The sequence below is a fragment of the Hyperoodon ampullatus genome, assembly GCF_949752795.1.
Source record: "Hyperoodon ampullatus genome assembly, chromosome: 2".
Lineage (NCBI taxonomy): Eukaryota > Metazoa > Chordata > Mammalia > Artiodactyla > Ziphiidae > Hyperoodon > Hyperoodon ampullatus.
Genome location: NC_136915.1, coordinates 21,375,465 through 21,394,422, shown reverse-complemented (window position 1 = coordinate 21,394,422; position 18,958 = coordinate 21,375,465). Strand labels below are relative to the sequence as shown.

At 49.3% G+C, this 18,958-nt stretch overlaps 1 protein-coding gene across 1 annotated transcript; it reads left to right on the top strand.

Moving 5' to 3' along the window:
• Window positions 1–687: 687 nt before the first annotated feature.
• TRIM63 (tripartite motif containing 63) lies at window positions 688–18,892 on the top strand (the record flags this gene model as incomplete). The annotated part of the gene is made up of 12 exons (XM_079720240.1): window positions 688–846; window positions 1,753–1,925; window positions 4,750–4,918; window positions 5,712–5,807; window positions 7,217–7,450; window positions 8,217–8,239; window positions 8,580–8,704; window positions 10,953–11,024; window positions 17,819–17,852; window positions 18,282–18,523; window positions 18,605–18,674; window positions 18,754–18,892. 12 exons carry the CDS (start codon window positions 688–690, stop codon window positions 18,890–18,892), a joined length of 1,536 nt encoding a protein of 511 aa, XP_079576366.1.
• Between the last annotated feature and the right edge of the window lie 66 nt (window positions 18,893–18,958).

Below are 18,958 nucleotides of genomic sequence, written 5' to 3'. Positions count from 1 at the left end.
AATCCCTGGTTGGGGAACTAAGATCCCACATGTGGTATGGCCAAAAAAAAAAAGTGGAATTAGTGGTCGAAGGATGGAGGGATGGGCTAGCCTGAGCATGTGTCGGGGGCGGGGACGGGGCGGGACCAAGGTCTTTAACAACATGCTGTGCTGGGGATGGGCCTCATCTGGGGAGCTGCCCAGGACTCCAGAGGAGGGGACAGACCTGATTTAGGTCAGTGAGAGGGCACCGGCTATTAACCCCACAAATCCCAGTGGCCCACTCCCTCCTTACCAGCCTACTGTGGGAGGAGACTAATTTTTGGAGGAAACTCTGGGTACCCAGTCCTGTCCCGAGCCTGTCTATGAACAAGCTGTTCTTGTTTACGACCCCCGTCCCAAGGGAACAGCGATTGCTCATCCTTACATGTGATTTGAGAGGGCTGGTCTTTCAGGCCTGGAGGAAACTCAAGCCTCGCCAGCAGCTTGGCATTGGAATGCTCAGCTGGTCCCTTCCTGGGGCTCATGTGACCAGTTTCCAGCTATAAATATCAGAGGGGCCACAGACCAAGGCAGAATTCGGGCTCCAGGAGAAGAAGGCAAAGAGGCTCCAGGCGGGTATTTTGTGACAAAGGCAAGACCCCAGATCTGCTTAGAGCGAGGCAGGTAAAGGAGACAGCCAGGTGGGTCCCCACGTATCCTGACAATATGGATTATAAGTCAAGCCTGATCCAGGATGGGAACCCCATGGAGAACCTGGAGAAGCAGCTGATCTGCCCCATCTGCCTGGAGATGTTTACCAAGCCAGTGGTCATCTTGCCATGTCAACACAACCTCTGCCGGAAGTGTGCCTGTGACATCTTCCAGGTCAGTGCTGGGCATGGCCTAGAACTGGGGCCTCAGGCAGCTACTCAGTTTTCCTGCAGTGAAAACTAAAAGAAAACTTCTCTCTTAGCCCAGGACCCTTCCAAACTGGGGCTGTTTTATCCCCCTCTGAAGTGAACCCCTGCAGAGGCCTCTGGAAGGGGCCGAGGGGGGTAGGGAAGCAGCTCTGGCTGCCCCATTCCTTCTCCATGACGCACATTTCCCCTCCCCACCCTGCCTGTAGCTATTCCACCCCTGTCCTGAGCACCGCAGTTGACTCTCCAATCAGGATTCCAAAAGCCTCAAGTGATAAGTGGGAGAGACGGGCGGAGAGGGGAGAGAAACCAGACCCTGGGGGCTGGAGCCAGCTCCAAAGTGGCAGGGTGCCCAGAGTTTTAGGAGGAGGGTGGCCGAGAGGCACTGAGCCATAGAGGCATCTTCCCCTTTGAAGCTGTTCCCTATAATATGGTGCAGGAGGGACTTCATCTCTCTAAGAAAAGAATGGGAGCCATGTGCATCCTGGTTGGGAGGCAGGCCTCAAAGTTCCCCAGAAGCACTTTACAGAATGATCTCTCACTATTTTTTCTTTAAAGTAGCAGCCCTAGGAGCTGGCTCTAATTATATGCTCATTTCATAAATGGGCAAACTGAGGCTTGGAGAGAAAAAGTTGCTCGCCCGAAGTCATTCAGAGAATTACTGTGACTTGAGCCTAGGTCTGCCGACCTCCAAACCTGTTGATTGCTTGGTTACTTCTCAGGTGCTCCCTGTGTAAGCGGGCTGGTTCTCTCATTTCAGGATAGGGAGCTTTAAGTCATCTTGGAGCGAGCAGGGGGAAGGATAGTCGGAGGTCAGAAAGGGAAGGAGTTGAGGAGGGAGCCCAGGCCTCACCTCTGCTCTTGTCACCAGCAGGCTGCAAATCCCTACTGGACCAGCCGGGGTGGCTCGGTGTCCATGTCTGGGAGCCGTTTCCGATGCCCCTCCTGCCGCCATGAAGTGATCATGGACCGTCATGGAGTGTACGGCCTGCAGAGGAATCTGCTGGTGGAGAACATCATTGATATCTACAAGCAGGAGTGCTCCAGGTCAGCTCACCCTGCAGCTGGGAGGCCATCCCCTCTCCCCAGCTCATCCTCTGAGCCCAGCTCTCCAAGGCCCCATCCTCCTTCATCTGCTCAAGATCCAGTCCCCTAGCTGGAAGAGCTATGCTAGCCAATCCAGAGAGCCATTTCCCTCTTCCCCAGGCAGGAACGGAGGCTCATCTTATCCCACAGCCCTGGCTTTTGGTGTCACCCAGTGAATGGGAGGGGATCCAGACATTAGGCTGTCCTCCTGGAAGATACTGAGACAGAATCCAGGGGAAAGATGAGTTGTAAGAAGGAGAGAGAGGCACTGGAGCCAGCTAAGTGGCCCTGAGAAGCAGAGAAATCACCCAGTGAGAACATAGCCAGTTTCTCTATAGTGATAACACCAGCGCGAGACACTGGGAATGCTTCCTGCTGCTGCTTCATGACAATCCTATGGATCAGCATGGCTTTCATCATCCCTATTTCATGGATGAGGAAGCTGAGGCTCAAAGAGGTGAAGTCAATTACCCAAGGTTTCCCAGCTGACAAGTAGAATTGCTGGGACTGGGCCCAGTCCATCTAGCTCCAAGTCTCCCTATTTGTGAAATAGCCACTCATGCTCAGGCAGAATTTGTGTGTGGTCGAAGTTGTGCAGTGTTGGGCCTCAAACTGGGGAGAGACACAGCTACCAGGGAGATCTTTACAAATCAGGACATCCTGACAAGACTTCCAGGCTGCTGACCTCATGGCCCTTGTTGTCCCAAACCTTCACCAAGTGCCTGCCTACGGGCAGTGTCTGGCCCCCCAAAAAGGTGACAGACCAGTCCTCGCTTGAGAAAGCTCTGACCTGAGAACTGTGTTTGCTACTCTGACTCTGTTACTCATGCAGTGTAGAATAGTGGGTAAGTCTTTGGGCCTCCTTTTCCCCTGTCTCCAGAAAGGGACAGTGAGATTTGTTATTGTGACTGTCAAGTAGGATTTTGATGGGAAATGTTAAAGATATCAAATATTTATTGAGCAGCTACTGTGTGCAGGTACTGCACTAAATATTTTCCGTGCATTATCCCTGTTTAATTCTCACAGTAATCCTGTAAACCGTTCTTACCCTCAATTTCTAATGAGGAAATGGAGGCTCAGAGAGCATCAGAGGTTTGTCCTAGGCCACTCAGCTAGCAAGTGGTGAAGCTGAGAGGGAGCCTGTCTGACTGCCTGCCCAGTGAACATTCTTAACCGCTACTGTCTCTTATGTAGCTAGAGTTTCAACACTACAAAAATGCAATGATATCGTTGATGATGATAATAATAATAATAAAATTAATATTGCACCAAAATAGTAGCCCACCCAGTGTCGACCTAGGAAGAGCACGTTGTCAAGGCCTTTCCACAGAGTTGAATGATGATGATAGTTTCTGAGAGTCTGCTCTGTGCCAGGCACTGCACATTCAGTACAGACAATTCCTGCCATGATCCCAGTAGCTCTGGGATGAAACCAAGCCTCAGAGAGGTGAAATCATTTGTCCAAGGTCACAATGAGTAAGTGGCAGAACAATCTGGATTTGAACCCCTATGTTGGTGCCTGGGGCTGGGAGGATAGGTAACTGGGATGACAGAGGACACAGGTACCAGACCCTCAGGATCTTGCCTCACCTCTGCACCTACTGCCACCCCAGAGCTCCCTTCCCAGGGGATAGAGGCAGGTGGCAAAGGGAGAGCCCTGCCAGCATGGGGGGACCCTGGGCTAAAAGATGCAAAAAGGTAAGTCTGGAAAGGGGCTTATTTAAGACCCTGAGGGGACAATAATACCCAGGGTGTGATCAGCCATGCAAGGTTCTTTGGAGGGGAGGCACTGACATGATGGGGGACAGTCATTCTGAGCTGCCTGCTGTGTTAGGGGCAGGGAAAGCAGAGGTGTGTAGATGTGCTCTTGGCTCTAAATGAGCATATAGTTAGCTGGGGCAGTAAGACCTAGACCCCAAAAATGGAATCTCGGGGAGGAAGTGACCCTGAGAGAAACACAGAAAACATGCCAGAGGCTCTAAAAGAAGAGAGAGAGACAAAGGGAGAAAGTCATCTTAAGAGTGTGTGTTTGGGAGGAAACAGAAAGAAGCGATTCTGGACCCTGGAAAGAATCTCAGACTGGAAATCAAGGCTTGTGCTGGGCCATCGGATGGCCCTGTGTTGCCCATGTTCTAGTTGTGTGACTTGGGGCACACATAATGCCTCTCTCTCAGAGCCTCGGGGCACCTTCACGGCATGCTTACTGATTTTTTCTTTCTACCTGTATTTAATTACCACTTTCTCCATGCCAGGTACTGTACACTGCAGATTCAGGGGTGAAGAGAATAGGCGAGTTTCCCTGCTTTGATGGAGATTACAGTCTGGTGGATTAAATATAGAATTCAATGAGGCCATGGGTATAAATTGCTTTGCTCAGAGCCCAGCCTGCTGTAACCAAGAGCATGGGGACTATAATTAGAGCAAATGCACTCTAGCCTCCCATGCCCTGACTTGCTGGGTGACCTTGGGCAAGTCAATTCACCTTTCTGGGACCCAGTTTCCTCTTCTCGAAAATGGCTCAAAATGACTCTGGGATTCTGCAATCCTTCCCATGTCCTGTACTGGCAAGGCCTAGGGCCAACTCCATCACTGGAGTTTGAATCTTAGTCTTGGTGTCATTGGCTTCCCTGGTCCTGGGTTCTCAGAGGATGGAAAGAAAAGGGTTTGGGACACAGCCCACCACTGAGAGCTTGGGTCATGGACCTGGGGTGGCCTCCTGGGGCTGGGGGAGGAGACAGGGACTCGAGACTCCCACCTCGTGACTTATCACTCTTCTCCACTTCAGTCGGCCCCTGCAGAAAGGCAACCACCCCATGTGCAAGGAGCACGAAGATGAGAAAATCAACATCTACTGCCTCACATGTGAGATGCCCACGTGCTCCATGTGCAAGGTGTTTGGGGTCCACAAGGACTGCGAGGTGGCCCCACTGCAGAGTGTCTTCCAGGGACAAAAGGTGCTGACCTGAGCTACTTCCACCCCCAGCCCGAGCCTGCTGGACATATGATTCAGGATGCGGATTTGATCCCTGTAGATCTGCTGAGCCGACCTTTCAGGAATAGTCACCCTGGAGGGACTTCCCGCCCGCAGGGCCAGCAGCCCTTGCCTTCCGTGGGGAGGTGGCTGAGCTCATGAGTTATACTTAGAGCCGCTTGAGAGCATCTGGGTGTGGCCCCAAGGGAGAGAGCAGATCCCAGGGCCAGGCCACCAGGGCCCTCTCTGGCCACGACTTCTACCACCCAGTGTGGTTTGGGTCCCGGATACCCCTTCCTGTGCTGGTCACCTCTCCCTAGATCCCTCTGCAGCAGGAGGCAGGTGAGAGTCCTCTCCCTGGCCCTCTGGGCCTGTGGGAGCCCCACCATGCTGTACATGCAGAAAGCTGTGTCTCTCCTTTCTATACTCTTTCCTCCCCACCTCCTACTCTTCTCTTGATCTCTCTCTCTTCTAGAATTCTCCAACCTCTTTCTTGTATGGATCCCTCCATTCCTAGAAACAAGCCCCTCCTCTGCCAGCACACTGCTGTGTATTTTGGGCAGCTCATTTCCCCTCTCTGGGCCTAATCTGTAAAATGAGGGATGCAGTATCTCTCTGATATTTTCTGCTCTGGAGCTGAGCTGTACCTCAGAAAGAGGCTCTTTCTAGCAGAGAGGGGAGTGAGGGTGCCGTTTTGCTGCCACTCCCCAGAGGGCAGGCCCTGAGACTATTTTTGTCTCTCTTCTCCTGATCCCTCACCCCTTCCTCCCGTCTAGACTGAGCTGAGTAACTGTATCTCCATGCTGGTAGCAGGGAACGACCGTGTTCAGACCATCATCACTCAGCTGGAGGACTCCTGCCAAGCGACCAAGGTGAGGGGAAGACTAGCTCTGCCTGGGGGTTCGAAGCCTCCCAGCGCAGCTTGGTCTCTGGGGTGTTCAAGCAGGGAAGGTGGGGGAGGGACTGACTAATCAATTCATCCACCCTCTCAACAAACGCTTCCTGAGGACAGCTGTGTGTCAGGCTCTGCCAGAGGTGGTGAGGATGGGGCGGTGAGCAAGACAGACCAGGTCCCTGACTTCAGGCAGTGTCCCGCCAATAATTCCCAGCATTTATTCAGCACTAGTAACTTTTAGAACATTGTTCTCCAGTGTGCTGTAGGCTAAAGCTTCTCAAACTTTAATGTGCATGCGAACCCCCCTGGGATCTTGTTAAAATTCAAGTTCTGATTCAGTAGGTCTAGAATGAGGCATGAGATTCTGCTTTTCTAACAAGCTCCCAGGATTTGCCCGAGTTGCTAGTCCATGGACTACACTTTGAGTAGCAAGACTGTAGAGACAGAAGGCAACTTTTCTATCCCTGCAAAAGCTCCCATGATTTTCCATCTCCCCTTGTGGGGACCTGGAAATGAGATGGGGGAAAGGGATCATTACATTTCTGGTGGACAAAAGAGTTGTGTGAAGGATAGGTTTAAAGGAAGGAAGAAGGATGTTGTTATTACCCATAGCAACATAATAACCTAACAACATAATAACTGGGAGGGGCTCCCAGGCTGACAGAGGATACTACAGCCCCCAGTCTGATGAGATGCTATTATTATACCCATTTTATAGGTATGGAAACTAAGATTAGCATCAGTGTTGGACAGAAGGAAGCCTCAATGTGGAGGCCACTAGGGGAGGAGCAGCTTCTCCACCTCTCTGATGACCAAATGCTGCAGAGCTTCCCAAATCGGGTCTTGGTGCTAAAATGGGAGGAAAACTGTGACTCGGGGAGGCCCACATACATCATCCCATCTGATCTTAGAGTCTCTACTTTTTTTTTTTTTTTGCGGTACGCGGGCCTCTCACTGTTGTGGCCTCTCCCGTTGCGGAGCACGGGCTCCGGACGCGCAGGCTCAGCGGCCATGGCTCACGGGCCCAGCCACTCCGCGGCACGCGGGATCTTCCCGGACCAGGGCACGAGCCCACGTCCCCTGCATCGGCAGGCGGACTCTCAACCACTGTGCCACCAGGGAAGCCCAGAGTCTCTACTTTTGAGGAAAGGTGTAGCTTTCTCTATGACCCCAGCCTCCAAATGTTACTGGTGTACTAAGTGGCTAGGAAACCTTAGCAAATGCTTTCTTCTCGCTAAGGCTTCATTTCGTGTTCTGTAAAATGGGGGCGCAATAAATCTCCCCCAGCTTCAGACTTTTTATTCCTAGCACACCCATCCCAAGAAGGAAACGTTGGGGATAGGAAGGAGGGCCTGCAGGATGTGACTCCAAGATTTCTGTCCCCAGGAGAACAGTCACCAGGTGAAGGAAGAGCTGAGCCAGAAGTTCGACGTGCTGTACGCCATCCTGGACGAGAAGAAGAGTGAGCTGCTGCAGCGGGTCACACGAGAGCAGGAGGAGAAGCTCAGCTTCCACGAGGCCCTCATCCAGCAATACCGGCAGCAACTGGAGAAGTCCAGCAAGCTGGTGGAGACAGCCATCCAGTCCCTGGACGAGCCTGGTGGGGCCATCTTCCTCTCGGTGAGCAGGACTGGGAGGGTGTGGGCACTTCAGCTCCACAGCTCTGTCTGAGGGTCAAGTTGTGCTCCATCACTAATCACCGAAGAATGTGCCCTTGGGCAAGTCATTTAATGCTCTCCAAGCCTCAGTTTTCTCAGTCTGTAAAGTGAGCATGTAACAGTTCCTACCTCCTTTCCTCTTAACGGATTTTATGAGGATCATATAAAAGGATGTTTGTGAAATGGCTTTGCAAGCGACAAAATACAGTGTCCATGTAGAGACTATTAATTGAGCACCTGCCATAGGCCAGCCACTGAGGTGGAGACACAGGTGAATGAGACACAGCCCTACCCTAGAAGAGCTTCTTGGGGGAGACATAAAAGGATCAGCTATAAGATTTTGTGAAGGAAGAGTAAAGTTCAATAAAAATTTCCTAAGCACGTTCTGTGGGCCAGGCTTTGTGCTATACATTGGGTATAAAAAGGTGATTAGGTATCATTCTCATCTTGAAGATTTCAGAGTTTAAGAGGGTTTAGACTGACACTCCTAGAATCCAAGCTTCCTGCCAGGACAATGGGAGGGTCCTAGGATGATGAGCAAGGTGTGTGCAGACGATGGACAGAGGGAAAATCCGAATTCTGTTCTGCTGAAGCTGAGGAGCGGGTCACAGCTGGGCTAGGGAACGGCACCAAGTGCCCATCTGCAGAGCCCAGTCACTGGTTTTGCTGACTTCCTGGGGCTACCCTTTCTGCAGTCCTAACCCTTTGCTCTTTCTTTTCCCCCACAGAGTGCCAAGCAACTCATCAGAAGGTCAGTGTCTCTCCAGGGCTATGATCCAAGGCCCCAGCTCCCATCAGGGCCTCTGACTTCTGTCCAGAGGGCCTCCTCCTTTGCATTAGGTCTGCTGGGAGGGTCTCACCCCAGGATAGCTTTCCTGGCCTTTGCACCCCTGCTTTCTTGGACCATCCATTCTGCTTGTGACTGGAGAGGAAATACTCCATCCTCCAGGGGGAGTCACTGGGTGCAAGTCCTGGGTGTGGGCACAAGCACGCGCACTGGTATAAGTTAGGGCTAAAACAACTCCTTCCTTCTCTGAGGCCAGAGATCTCACTGTGCTCCCACCCCACCCCTTTTTGTCTCTCCCCTACAGCATTGTGGAAGCATCCAAGGGTTGCCAGCTGGGGAAGATAGAGCAGGGCTTTGAAAACATGGACTACTTTACTTTGGACTTAGACCACATAGCAGATGCCCTGAGGGCCATCGACTTTGGGACAGGTAAGGGGCTATTTCCCCCCCAAAATCAGCTTCCCTCCCACTGAGCCCCACATAGAGGCAGATACACTAGCAAAGATGCCCAGATATCAGCTAAATTCATACAGCCAACTTCTCGATGAGCCCAGAGCCCACCACAGTGCCTGGTACATAATTGTTGCTCAATTAATTATGTATGGACCTGCTATAGGGAGGAACCTGGAGCAATAGAAAGAGCTTGGCAACGGAGTCAGGCAGACCTAAGGTCAAATCCGGTTCTATCACTTCTTATCTGTGTGGCCTTTTGGATGCTCCCTCCACCTCTGAAGTTAGGAGCTTCATTTCCTAGCTTTAAACTTAGGTAACAAATGGGCCTACTGATAATGACCACTGAACGATGCTGTTGCAACAAATAAGATATTTCTTCAGAAGCCTTTGTAAGATGCTAGACGTATACTAGTTATTGCCTAAAGCTAGTCTTGGCTTCAGCTTCTTACTGCTATAATCGCGGACACTCAGGCACATTCATTTATCTGTAGTCTGTCCTTGCTTCTGTTTGTGATTACTCTCCCATAACGTACATATAATAATTGTAACACTATAACCATAACAATAATAAAGGAAAAATAATAAGAGAAAATGAGGCAACCAGATGGAGAACAAAGATTTTGATAGTTTGCTCAAGGTTACACAGTTGAAAGATAGCTAGTTAGCAACGAAGAAAGAGAGGGCGGATCCAATTCTGCTGAATGTTGCATTTGTCTGAGAGGTGATGCTCCAATGATCTGCTGAGAGAAAGAAAGCGGGGTAGAGGTTGTTCAGGAACAGGGAAGAACTGCGAGTGGGCTGGCAAGAGAAAGAGAAAAGCTTCTTGGCACCTCCTGCACCTGCTCTCCTGCAAGCTTTCAGACTCTGATGTGTTAAATCTAGTCCCAGAAGCCCAAATATACCCTATTCTTGGGTAAGGACAAAATGCATCCCAAAGCTGAGATGTCAATGGACTCGGGTGTATCCACTGCTGCAGAGCTGCTCCACTGTCACCCTCCCTAAGCTAAGATATTCAAGAGTGGATCATACTATGTAAACAGTCCGACATTGTGACGATCTGCACTGCCTTCAGTAATCTCCCTGAGCCTCCGTGTCCTCATGGATAAATGGGGAGAGTACCCACAGCTACCATGTATTGAGCACTTTCTATATCCGGGGCACTGAGCCCTAGATGTGAATCTTGTTGTTTAATACAACAACTTTAAGAGGTAGTTCTCTTGTCATCTCCATTTTGTAACTGAGGCAATAAAACCAAGGAAAGGTGAGAGACTTGCAGAGGCCACATACCAGTAAGTAACCCCGCGCAGATTCCACCGAGGGCCTTATGGGGATTTTATGAGGCAGTGCGTGTACAGTCCTTAGCGCAAGGAAGCACTTGGCACATAGTAAGTTCTCAGCAAATGCTGCTATGAGTAGTTAATTGTGATAATGGTTAAACCACCACAAAACCGTTCCCTGGGTTGTGCACAGATCCCAATTGTCAGTTTGGAGGAATTAACTCTTTCAAGCCTCTCCCCAGATACTCTTGACAAATGCTCTGAGTCTGTAGTGACCCCTCAGGGCCCCCAAAGGCTTAAGGAAGTGGCTTGAGAGAGGGGGTGGGGAAGGGACACGTTCCCTGTGAGTAGAGCTTGAAGGCGATACCCCAGGATGGGAGAGTGGGCACAAAGGTTGCAGCACAGTCACTGTCTGAGGCTCAGTTTCAGACAACTAAGGAGCAGATGGCCCCAGAAGGGCTCCACGCCCCACATCCACGCCTCTGTAGGCTAAGAAATGCGGAAAACTGAAGAAGGAGTGCTAGGCAAGCAGATTTCAAAGGCTGAGCAGATTCCTTCAGAATAAGGACTCTGATCCCTGAGAATCAAGGCGTTTTTGTCCCATTTTCCCCAGGTAAAGTTGATCTGTCTAAGAAATGTGCAGCGGTACACAGTGTGCTTCCCCAAAGGTCCCTCCAGTTGCAGGCAGATCAAGTGACAGATGCTGCTGCTGCTACTGGAAAAAAGGAGGTCTTGAGCCTCCCTCGCTTGGAAGGGTGTGGGAAGAAAGGAGGAGGCTGGGGAAGGAGGACACAAGCCCATCACCTCCTGGGCCAGTGATGTCACTGCGTGGCCGTTTGACCCCGACTGGTTGTGGAACGAGTGCTGTCTCCAGCCTGGATCTCCTTTGAGCCTCTCCTCTGAGACACCAGCCCCAACCGAATGCAATTGTTCTTTGTCACACACAGGTGAGGAAGAGGAGGAGTTTATTGAAGAAGAAAATCAGGAAGAGGAAGAGTCCACAGAGGGGAAGGAAGAAGGTGAGAAATCCATCTCCCTCCTTTCATTCATTCATTCATTCAGGGACAACATGAGATCCCTACTGAGTGCAAAGTGCTGTGCTTGATGGTGGGGTGATGTTTCTTGTTCCCTGAAGGGGTTTTAAACCTATTAAGGTAAAGTCGTGTTCCCTTTACTCTTAGAGAACTCCCCCAAACTATTCATAATAAAAAGCTCCCCTTTTACATCTAAATGACCTTCCTAAACAGAAAGTGACACAGCGTAACAGAGGCAAAAGAGAGCACCCACAAGGCAGGCTTGGCCCAATGTTCAAAATTTTAAAAATTAGTTGTCAACATTTTTTAAATTCGTAGATTTTTTTTAAAAGGATTTTTTTTAAAAGAAGAGTTCAACTAAGACTTTGGATTTTCACCTTGTCAAAATTTGGAAAGAGCTAACAACGCTGGGCTTGCCCTTCTCCCTAGTCTCAGAGAGCTGGCTCTGGGAAGCAGTTGCCTCCTTTGGATGGGACATCCATTTGCTAGTTTGCCCAGCCCCACCACTGTCAGCCTGCCTGCTTGACCCATTCATGTCACCTGGCCCCATAGGTATCTGAGTTTCCCAACCTGGCAGAGTATAGTTAAGGGCCTGGGTTCTGAATCACAGCTTTACCACGGACCAGCGGTGTGTTCTTGGGCAGTTCACGACTTTTCTGAGTCTTGACCTACTCATCTATGCAAGGGGACGTACCAGTACTGACCTCAAAAGATTAGACTGTAATTAGGAGTAAATTAGGTAATAATTTAACACAGTGTCTGGCACATAGAAACGTCATGTTTGCTAATGTTATTATTTTTCAATTCAAGTTATTATTGGAACTAAATTCCAATCCAACTAAAAAATACAAAGTAGGGCTTCCCTGGTGGCGCAGTGGTTGAGAGTCCGCCTACCGATGCAGGGGACACGGGTTCGTGCCCCGGTCCGGGAAGATCCCACATGCCGCGGAGCGGCTGGGCCCGTGAGCCATGGCCACTGAGCCTGCGCGTCCGGAGCCCGTGCTCCGCAACGGGAGAGGCCACAACAGTGAGAGGCCCGCGTACCGCAAAAAAAAAAAAAAAAAAAAAAAAAAAAAAAAAATACAAAGTAGCCTTCTAGAGTTTTTTGCATTGGATCTGAAATCCATAGCATTTAGGCAGCTAAGTTCTATTGCAATTTTTTTTTTTTTTTTTTTTTTTTTTTGCGGTACGCGGGCCTCTCACTGTTGTGGCCTCTCCCGTTGCGGAGCACGGGCTCCGGACGCGCAGGCTCAGCGGCCATGGCTCACGGGCCCAGCCGCTCCGCGGCATGTGGGATCCTCCCGGACCGGGGCACGAACCCGTGTCCCCTGCATCGGCAGGCGGACTCTCAACCACTGAGCCACCCGGGAAGCCCTCTATTGCAATTTTAAAAGGAAGAGGCCAGGCAGGAACTGGAGTCTGATAATTTTGTCACTGCATCCTGGTAAGCCCTGGATCCTCCTGAGTCCCTATCTCACCTTGTGTTTCTTCGTCTTTTTCTTTCTAGACACCAGTAAGGAGATGGATGAGGGAGAGACCGTCTAGATGCAGAGAGACTGGGGAGGGTGGGGATGGGCCCAGCTGCCTTGGTGACAGGCCCAGGGTGGGAGGGGTCAGGGCCCCTGGAGGGGCAATGGGGAGGTGTGTCTTCTCTCTGCTCAGAGAGCAGGAACTAGGAGCGGGACCTCACCGCTGTGTCCAGCGTCACGAACCAGAGTTGGTAACGTGCTTGAAACAACCACACTGGATACTTTTCTACGTTGGTGCAAAATGGAATATTTTGTACATTTTTAAAATGTGATTTTTGTATATACTTGTATATGTATGCCAATTTGGTGCTTTTTGTAAAGGAACTTTTGTATGATAATGCCTGGTCATCGTGTGACGGGCGATTGTTATAAAGAAGGGAAGGAAGCCAGGTTGATACAGCCACCCACTTCCTTTCCTTGGCGGGAGGGGCTCCGTAGCACTCACAGACCTAGGAAAGGATAAGGTACTGTATTTCAGTGTCTATTCCTGACATAAGGGACAGCGACTGAGTTCGTGTTACATGTTGTTTTAATAAATGCACAACGTTTTCTTCCATTTATTACCAAAAGAGCTGGGGTTTCATTCAGCCTTTTTTTCAGAGGACAGTTCAGGGTAGACGGACAGAAGACCTGATAGGAAGAGTGCAGCAGGAAGTAGACAGTGATGGGAAGCCCAGGTTTCTATCCCAACAAAGAAGTTGTCCTTTAAACCCGTATTTCCCAATGAGAACTATGTGGAAAACTGGCCCTGAGAGGACCCTCCAGAAAAGGGTTCAATGCCTTATTTTCTGGTTCTCCAGAAAACAGAGCCCAAGGCAAAGAGTAAACACTTTAGTTCAGCTACGTTCCCAGGACAGCCAGAGTGAAGGGAAGTGGAAGCAAGTCAGGAAAGGAGGGAAGCAAATACAAAGTATCGCGTTACCCAGCTGGCCACAGCTCCACCAAGAGACCCCTGGCTGCTTGCTCAGCCAAGGGAGATGCTTCTAGCAGGTTACAAAGAACAACCTGCCTCAAACAGTTCATCAGAGGGAAAAAGGGAGAGACCTGTCTGCTGGCTTCTTTCACCTCCCATCTCCCAGGATTGGAGTTTGCCTCCCGGAGAGTTAATGCCCTTGCTCTTCCATTGCATCACTCGGCCCTTTGGGCAGCTGCGGGGGAAGCTAGAAGGCACCTGTCAGCGGACCCTGCAGGTGGTGGGTGGAGCAGAGCCTGCGGGGGGCCAGTGGGGTTGGGTGTGTGTTTTGTGTCAGTCTCAGCCTATCAGCAACCGATGTTGTGATTAGACTGGCCCTTGTAGTTCTTATTATGATTTCAAGATGCCCTTAAGTATGAACCATCAGGAAATTCTGAAAAAATAAAGGTTTATTACTTACAAGATCTGCAAATTACATAGCATCCCTGGGGCCATGCAGTGAGTTCGCGGGTGGAGAGAGGGAGGGAGAAAGCAAGAGCCTGGGTTCCGCTTTTATTGGGGTCTAGGGTGGGGGCCTAGGGTTTCAAAGGCTCACTCTTTACTGGTGAATTTAGAACATAAGAGAGGGAATTTAAAGCGTGGGAAGAGGAAAAAAAGCGAACGGCTCAAATGGTCAGTGAGCAAAATCAACTAAGATCTCCAAAACAAAGGAGCCTCAGTGGGGAGACACGGCCTGGCTCTTTATCTAGTGCTGTGGCTGGCAAGGTGTTTATTAGAGATAGCCCTGAAGTGGTTGCCTCTTGAAATGGATGGCAGTCAAAGCTCAAGTCAGACACTCACATTACAAAAAAAAAAAAAACCAAAGCAAAAACCTGTCAGGGCTAACGGCAGGGGTGCTAGAGCTACTCCGCAATGGTCCCCATGGAGGCTCTGCTGGAGCCCAGATTTACTCCAGGGAAGGCCAAGACAGCCACCCGTGCTAGCGGATGAGGCGATAACCGCGGCTGAAGTAGCATCCAGGCTCTCCATGTACAAGGGGCCAAGGGTCTAGGAGAGAGGTGCAGCTGAGTGAATCTGAGGTGGTGCGTTAGTTGGGTCTGAGACACCTCGGATTTAGAAATCTGAGGAACACTGCAGAGTCTGTCCCAACTTTTCGACATTCAGAACTCAGTAGCAACTTAAGGGCTCTGAGCAGTCCTGCCATAATGAAAGCTGTTTAACTTTATACAAATTACTGGTCCATCGGGTTCACGGTGTTTGGAATACCACCTGATCTTTAAAGCTCTTAATATTTCTTGGTGGATTGACTATATAACCCAGCATTTCCCAACTTATTCATTCACATGACATCCTCCAGAGCTAGCATTCTATGGAATTCACTTTACAAAAATGTTTTAAACCCTCACACCTCTGCCCATTTTCACTTCTGGGAGTTTTTCCAAGGCTAACTCAGTCCTTAACTTTGAATTTCAGGTAATCAGATTTTGCTTGCATTTCTAGTCCTTAAATTCTGAAGCTTAAATTTTTTTGAAAAAATTGTGTAACATATTACATACACACAAGTGCACAGAACTAATTTTAGAGTTAAGTAAACTACTGTATAGTGAAATCCTATGCTGTTACTTAGCAGGTCAAGAAAAGGAACATTATATGTTTAACTGAATCACTTTGCTGTACATCCGAAACACTGTAAATCAATTATACTTCAACTAAAAAAAAAAAAAAAAAAGAATAGGGACTTCCCTGGAAGTCCAGTGGTTAAGACTCCACACTTCCACTGCAGGGAGCATGGGTTTGATCCCTGGTTGGGGAACTAATAGCCCCCATGCTGCGCAGTGCAGCCAAAAAAAAAAAAAAAGAAAGAAAAAGGAAAAGAACGTTATCAAACCCAAGAAACGCATCATGTTTCTCCCTCCTCCTGCTTGGAGGTAGCCACTATCCTTTTTTTTTTGTTTTTCCACTGGACCACCAGGGAAGTCCCACCACTGTCCTTTTTTAACAAGCACACACTTGCTTTCCTTCATAGTCCTAAATTATCCTCCTATAAAAGACTGAAGGAATTTGAGGCCAGAAAGTTAGAAGCTTTCATCACCTTGAAATCACAAGAATCGGGATTACAACCTGTCCACATTCTGTCTCCAGATTTCTTCTCCAGGTTACTGATCACATGTGAGATAGGCATGTCCATCCACTATCTTGTCACTTATCAGAGGGAGGAGGGAGGGCAGTCAAGGCTCTGTAGTCAGAAATTTGAATTCCAGGGAGATACCGGTTCTTTGCAGATAAGGGAATCTCTTCTTTGCCACTCAAAGGGCCCTCACAAACCAGAACATTTAAGGGTGGTATGAAGGGTTCTTGATCAACAAGTTTCTTTTAAGATCATGCCGTAAGGAAACTGGTTTCAGAGGGTTATTCCATGAATCTTGAATACGGTTCCATAGGCTGCTGCATTAGAATCACCAGAGGTTTATTTTTCCCTAAACCTTTATTTCTGGGAAATTTCAAACTTATGGAAAAGTAGAGGGAATATTATAACATACCCTCCATACTCATCGCTCAGTTTCAACAGTTACAGACACTTGTTTCTTCTCCATCTTTACTCCCTCTACCCACTGGGATTATTTTAAGGCAAATCCCAGATATCAGGCCCTTTTATCCTTCAATACTTTAGATAAAGGTTCTTTTCAAAATTATAACCATTTGTACCATAAAAAATGAACAATAATTTCACAATAGCATTAAACTCAGAAGTTTAAAAAATATAGGTTCCCAGACCCCCTCCCCAGGCCTACAGAATCAGATTCATTCTGATTCATGGAATGTAGGTGTTGACCAAAATAAAAATGCACAACACAAAAGTTGTGAGTTAAGTTTTATTTGGGGTCCTTACTAAGGAGCTGCTCCGAAGAGGTAAGGGAAGAGCCAGGATATATATGAATTTTTTTGCTGGGAAAAATATGTAGTCTGCTAATCACAAAAAACAGACTCAAGTTAATGAGTCAACTTGAGATCAACTCAAGTTAATCTCAAGTTAATGATTTTAGTGCTTTCCTATGTAAGGGAAGATGCAAGAATCTGGCATCATTAAAATTTTTCATTACATGTGCATCTTAACTACCTAGGGGCCAGTATATCCAAAGCCCAGAATACTTCTTATTTTTCTCCATCCTGAATTCTCCTCAGTGGCTGACTGTAGTAGCTAATGGCTTGATCCTTGTAGAACTGGAATGGCAGGAAACATTTTTTTCTTTATAGGGGAATCTACATTTTTAGAATAAAATTGTTGAGGTCTGCAAATTGCTAGGTCATTAGCATAGGACCTTCTGGGGATCTGTGAATAGTATACAAGTGGAGCAGTTTTTCAGTATACCAAAGTCTTAACTAATTAGTCAAACTCTTGCAAATCAATTAAAATGCATCCTAGAAAAGTATTAATTTAAGGGAAATTTGGCATAAGAGTTTTTTTTTTTTTAATTTTTACTTGTTGACAGTTTGCTTTATTTATTTATTTATTTATGGCTGTGTTGGGTCTTCGTTTCTGTGCGAGGGCCTTCTCTAGTTGTGGCAAGCGGGGGCCTCTCTTCATCGCGGTGCGTGAGCCCCCCACCATCGCAGCCTCTCTTGTCGCATAGCGCAGGCTCCAGACGCGCAGGCTCAGCAATTGTGGCTCACGGGCCCAGTTGCTCCGCGGCATGTGGGATCCTCCCAGACCAGGGCTCGAACCCGTGTGCCCTGCATCAGCAGGCAGATTCTCAACCACTGCGCCACCAGGGAAGCCCGGCATAAGAGTTTTAATAAAATGAATATATGTGTCTGGATCCAATTTGTAAATCTCCACATATTGAGAATTTACAATGTGCTTTGCATTAAAGGGAACGAGAGGGACATAGATGACACTTTTTTAAAGCATAAATGTTTTGCCCTCAAATAAATTATAAGGTTAACCTGAGCATAGGGCAGCTTGAAACTATAACACGACTGAGATGGCCCACCAAGAAACCCCTGTGAACTGCACCTACCTCACTTACTCTCATCTGATTAAGTGACTAGCCCTATATTTATATACTTCTTTATTTCAATCCAATTCACAGGCATTTAACTAAGTGCTCAGTAGGTGCTCAGAGCTAAACTAAATTGTAATAGAAGTACAAAGTACATCCCAGCTCTCAAAGAGCTTAGAATCTAGTGGGGGGATCAGGTGAATATATGTCTGAGATGATAAAAGCTTATGTAGAGGTCCTCAGACTTTACTGTGCAGAAAATCCCCTGAGAATTTGTAAGTATGCCGATTCCTAGGGTCTACATCCAGGGATTCTGATTCAGTTGGTCTGTTGCAGGGACCTGGAACCTGCATTCTAACACCTTCTCCAGGTAATGCTGAGCTTGCTGGTTCTAAGAGTACACAGGAAAGCCAGGAAGCCTGCGGTAAAAGTTGTCCACACTGAGAGTCCAGAGAAGGTGGAAAGGCACTCAGTGGGGACCCAGTCTAGGCAGGCATGTCGCTGCCATCCTCGCTCCGAGCACTTAGTTTCCTAACAAGATGACTCCTGTCGGTGAGACACTGAAGGAGCCCCTCCTTGTCCCCAGTGGTGTGGGATAGGGGCTCACATCCTAGTCTCTTGTCTCTGTGAAGGGCCATAGCCGAGACAAGGTCTCCAGGAGCCTTGATGATGGGGTGACTGGTCAGGGAGGTCCCCAGCCCAAAGCTCTTTTTATGTAGAGGGCCTATCAGAGGCCCCTGCCCCTCCTCCCACCCAACCGCCGGGGGAGGGCGAAGCTTCAACTGGGTGGGGCACCAAGCCGGCAGGAAGGGCCGGCCGGCTTCTTCCGGCGGAACACCACGCATGGCACCTTCCTGGGGCTCCTGGGAATTGCTGCGGAGCAGTGGAGAAAGGATGGTGTGGTGGTAGTGGTGTCAGCTCTGTCTAGGTGGCGACTGCTGCTGAAGCGCGACCCTGCTGGGTGTAGCGGTGGAGATAAAGCCGGCCACCCCAGATCTAATCCGAGCGCGCAAGACGGGAGGAACCGGCGCTGCTTCAGTGGCGAGGATGGATTAGTCAGTGCCAACCAGTCCTAAGGAGGGCTACTGCCCCAGCCTGAGGGCAGGCATACCCCGCCCGCAGGAGACCCCTGGCCTGAGCGGAAGGACATGGGGGGCTCGGGCGTCTGCAGCCTGAGAGTGGAAACCGATCAGTGGTTTCCTGAGGGCAAGACACAACCCCAGCCTCAGGAGCCCTTATTCTGAGTTTAGGAGCCACATTCCTGCTCTCAGGGGACCCAAAGCGGCTTCCTACAAGCCGGGGCCCGAGAACTACTCGGTGGGACACAGCCGGCCCCGAGCCGAGGAAGGCGGGCGCAGACTAGTCCCAACTCGGAAACACCAAGCAGCAGAGCGGGGCGGGAGCGCTTAGGCTTTGTGTCGCAGGCCAGGTGGGCTCCTTGGGCCCCGGGGGCGCAGGGGACGTGGTGCTAGGGGT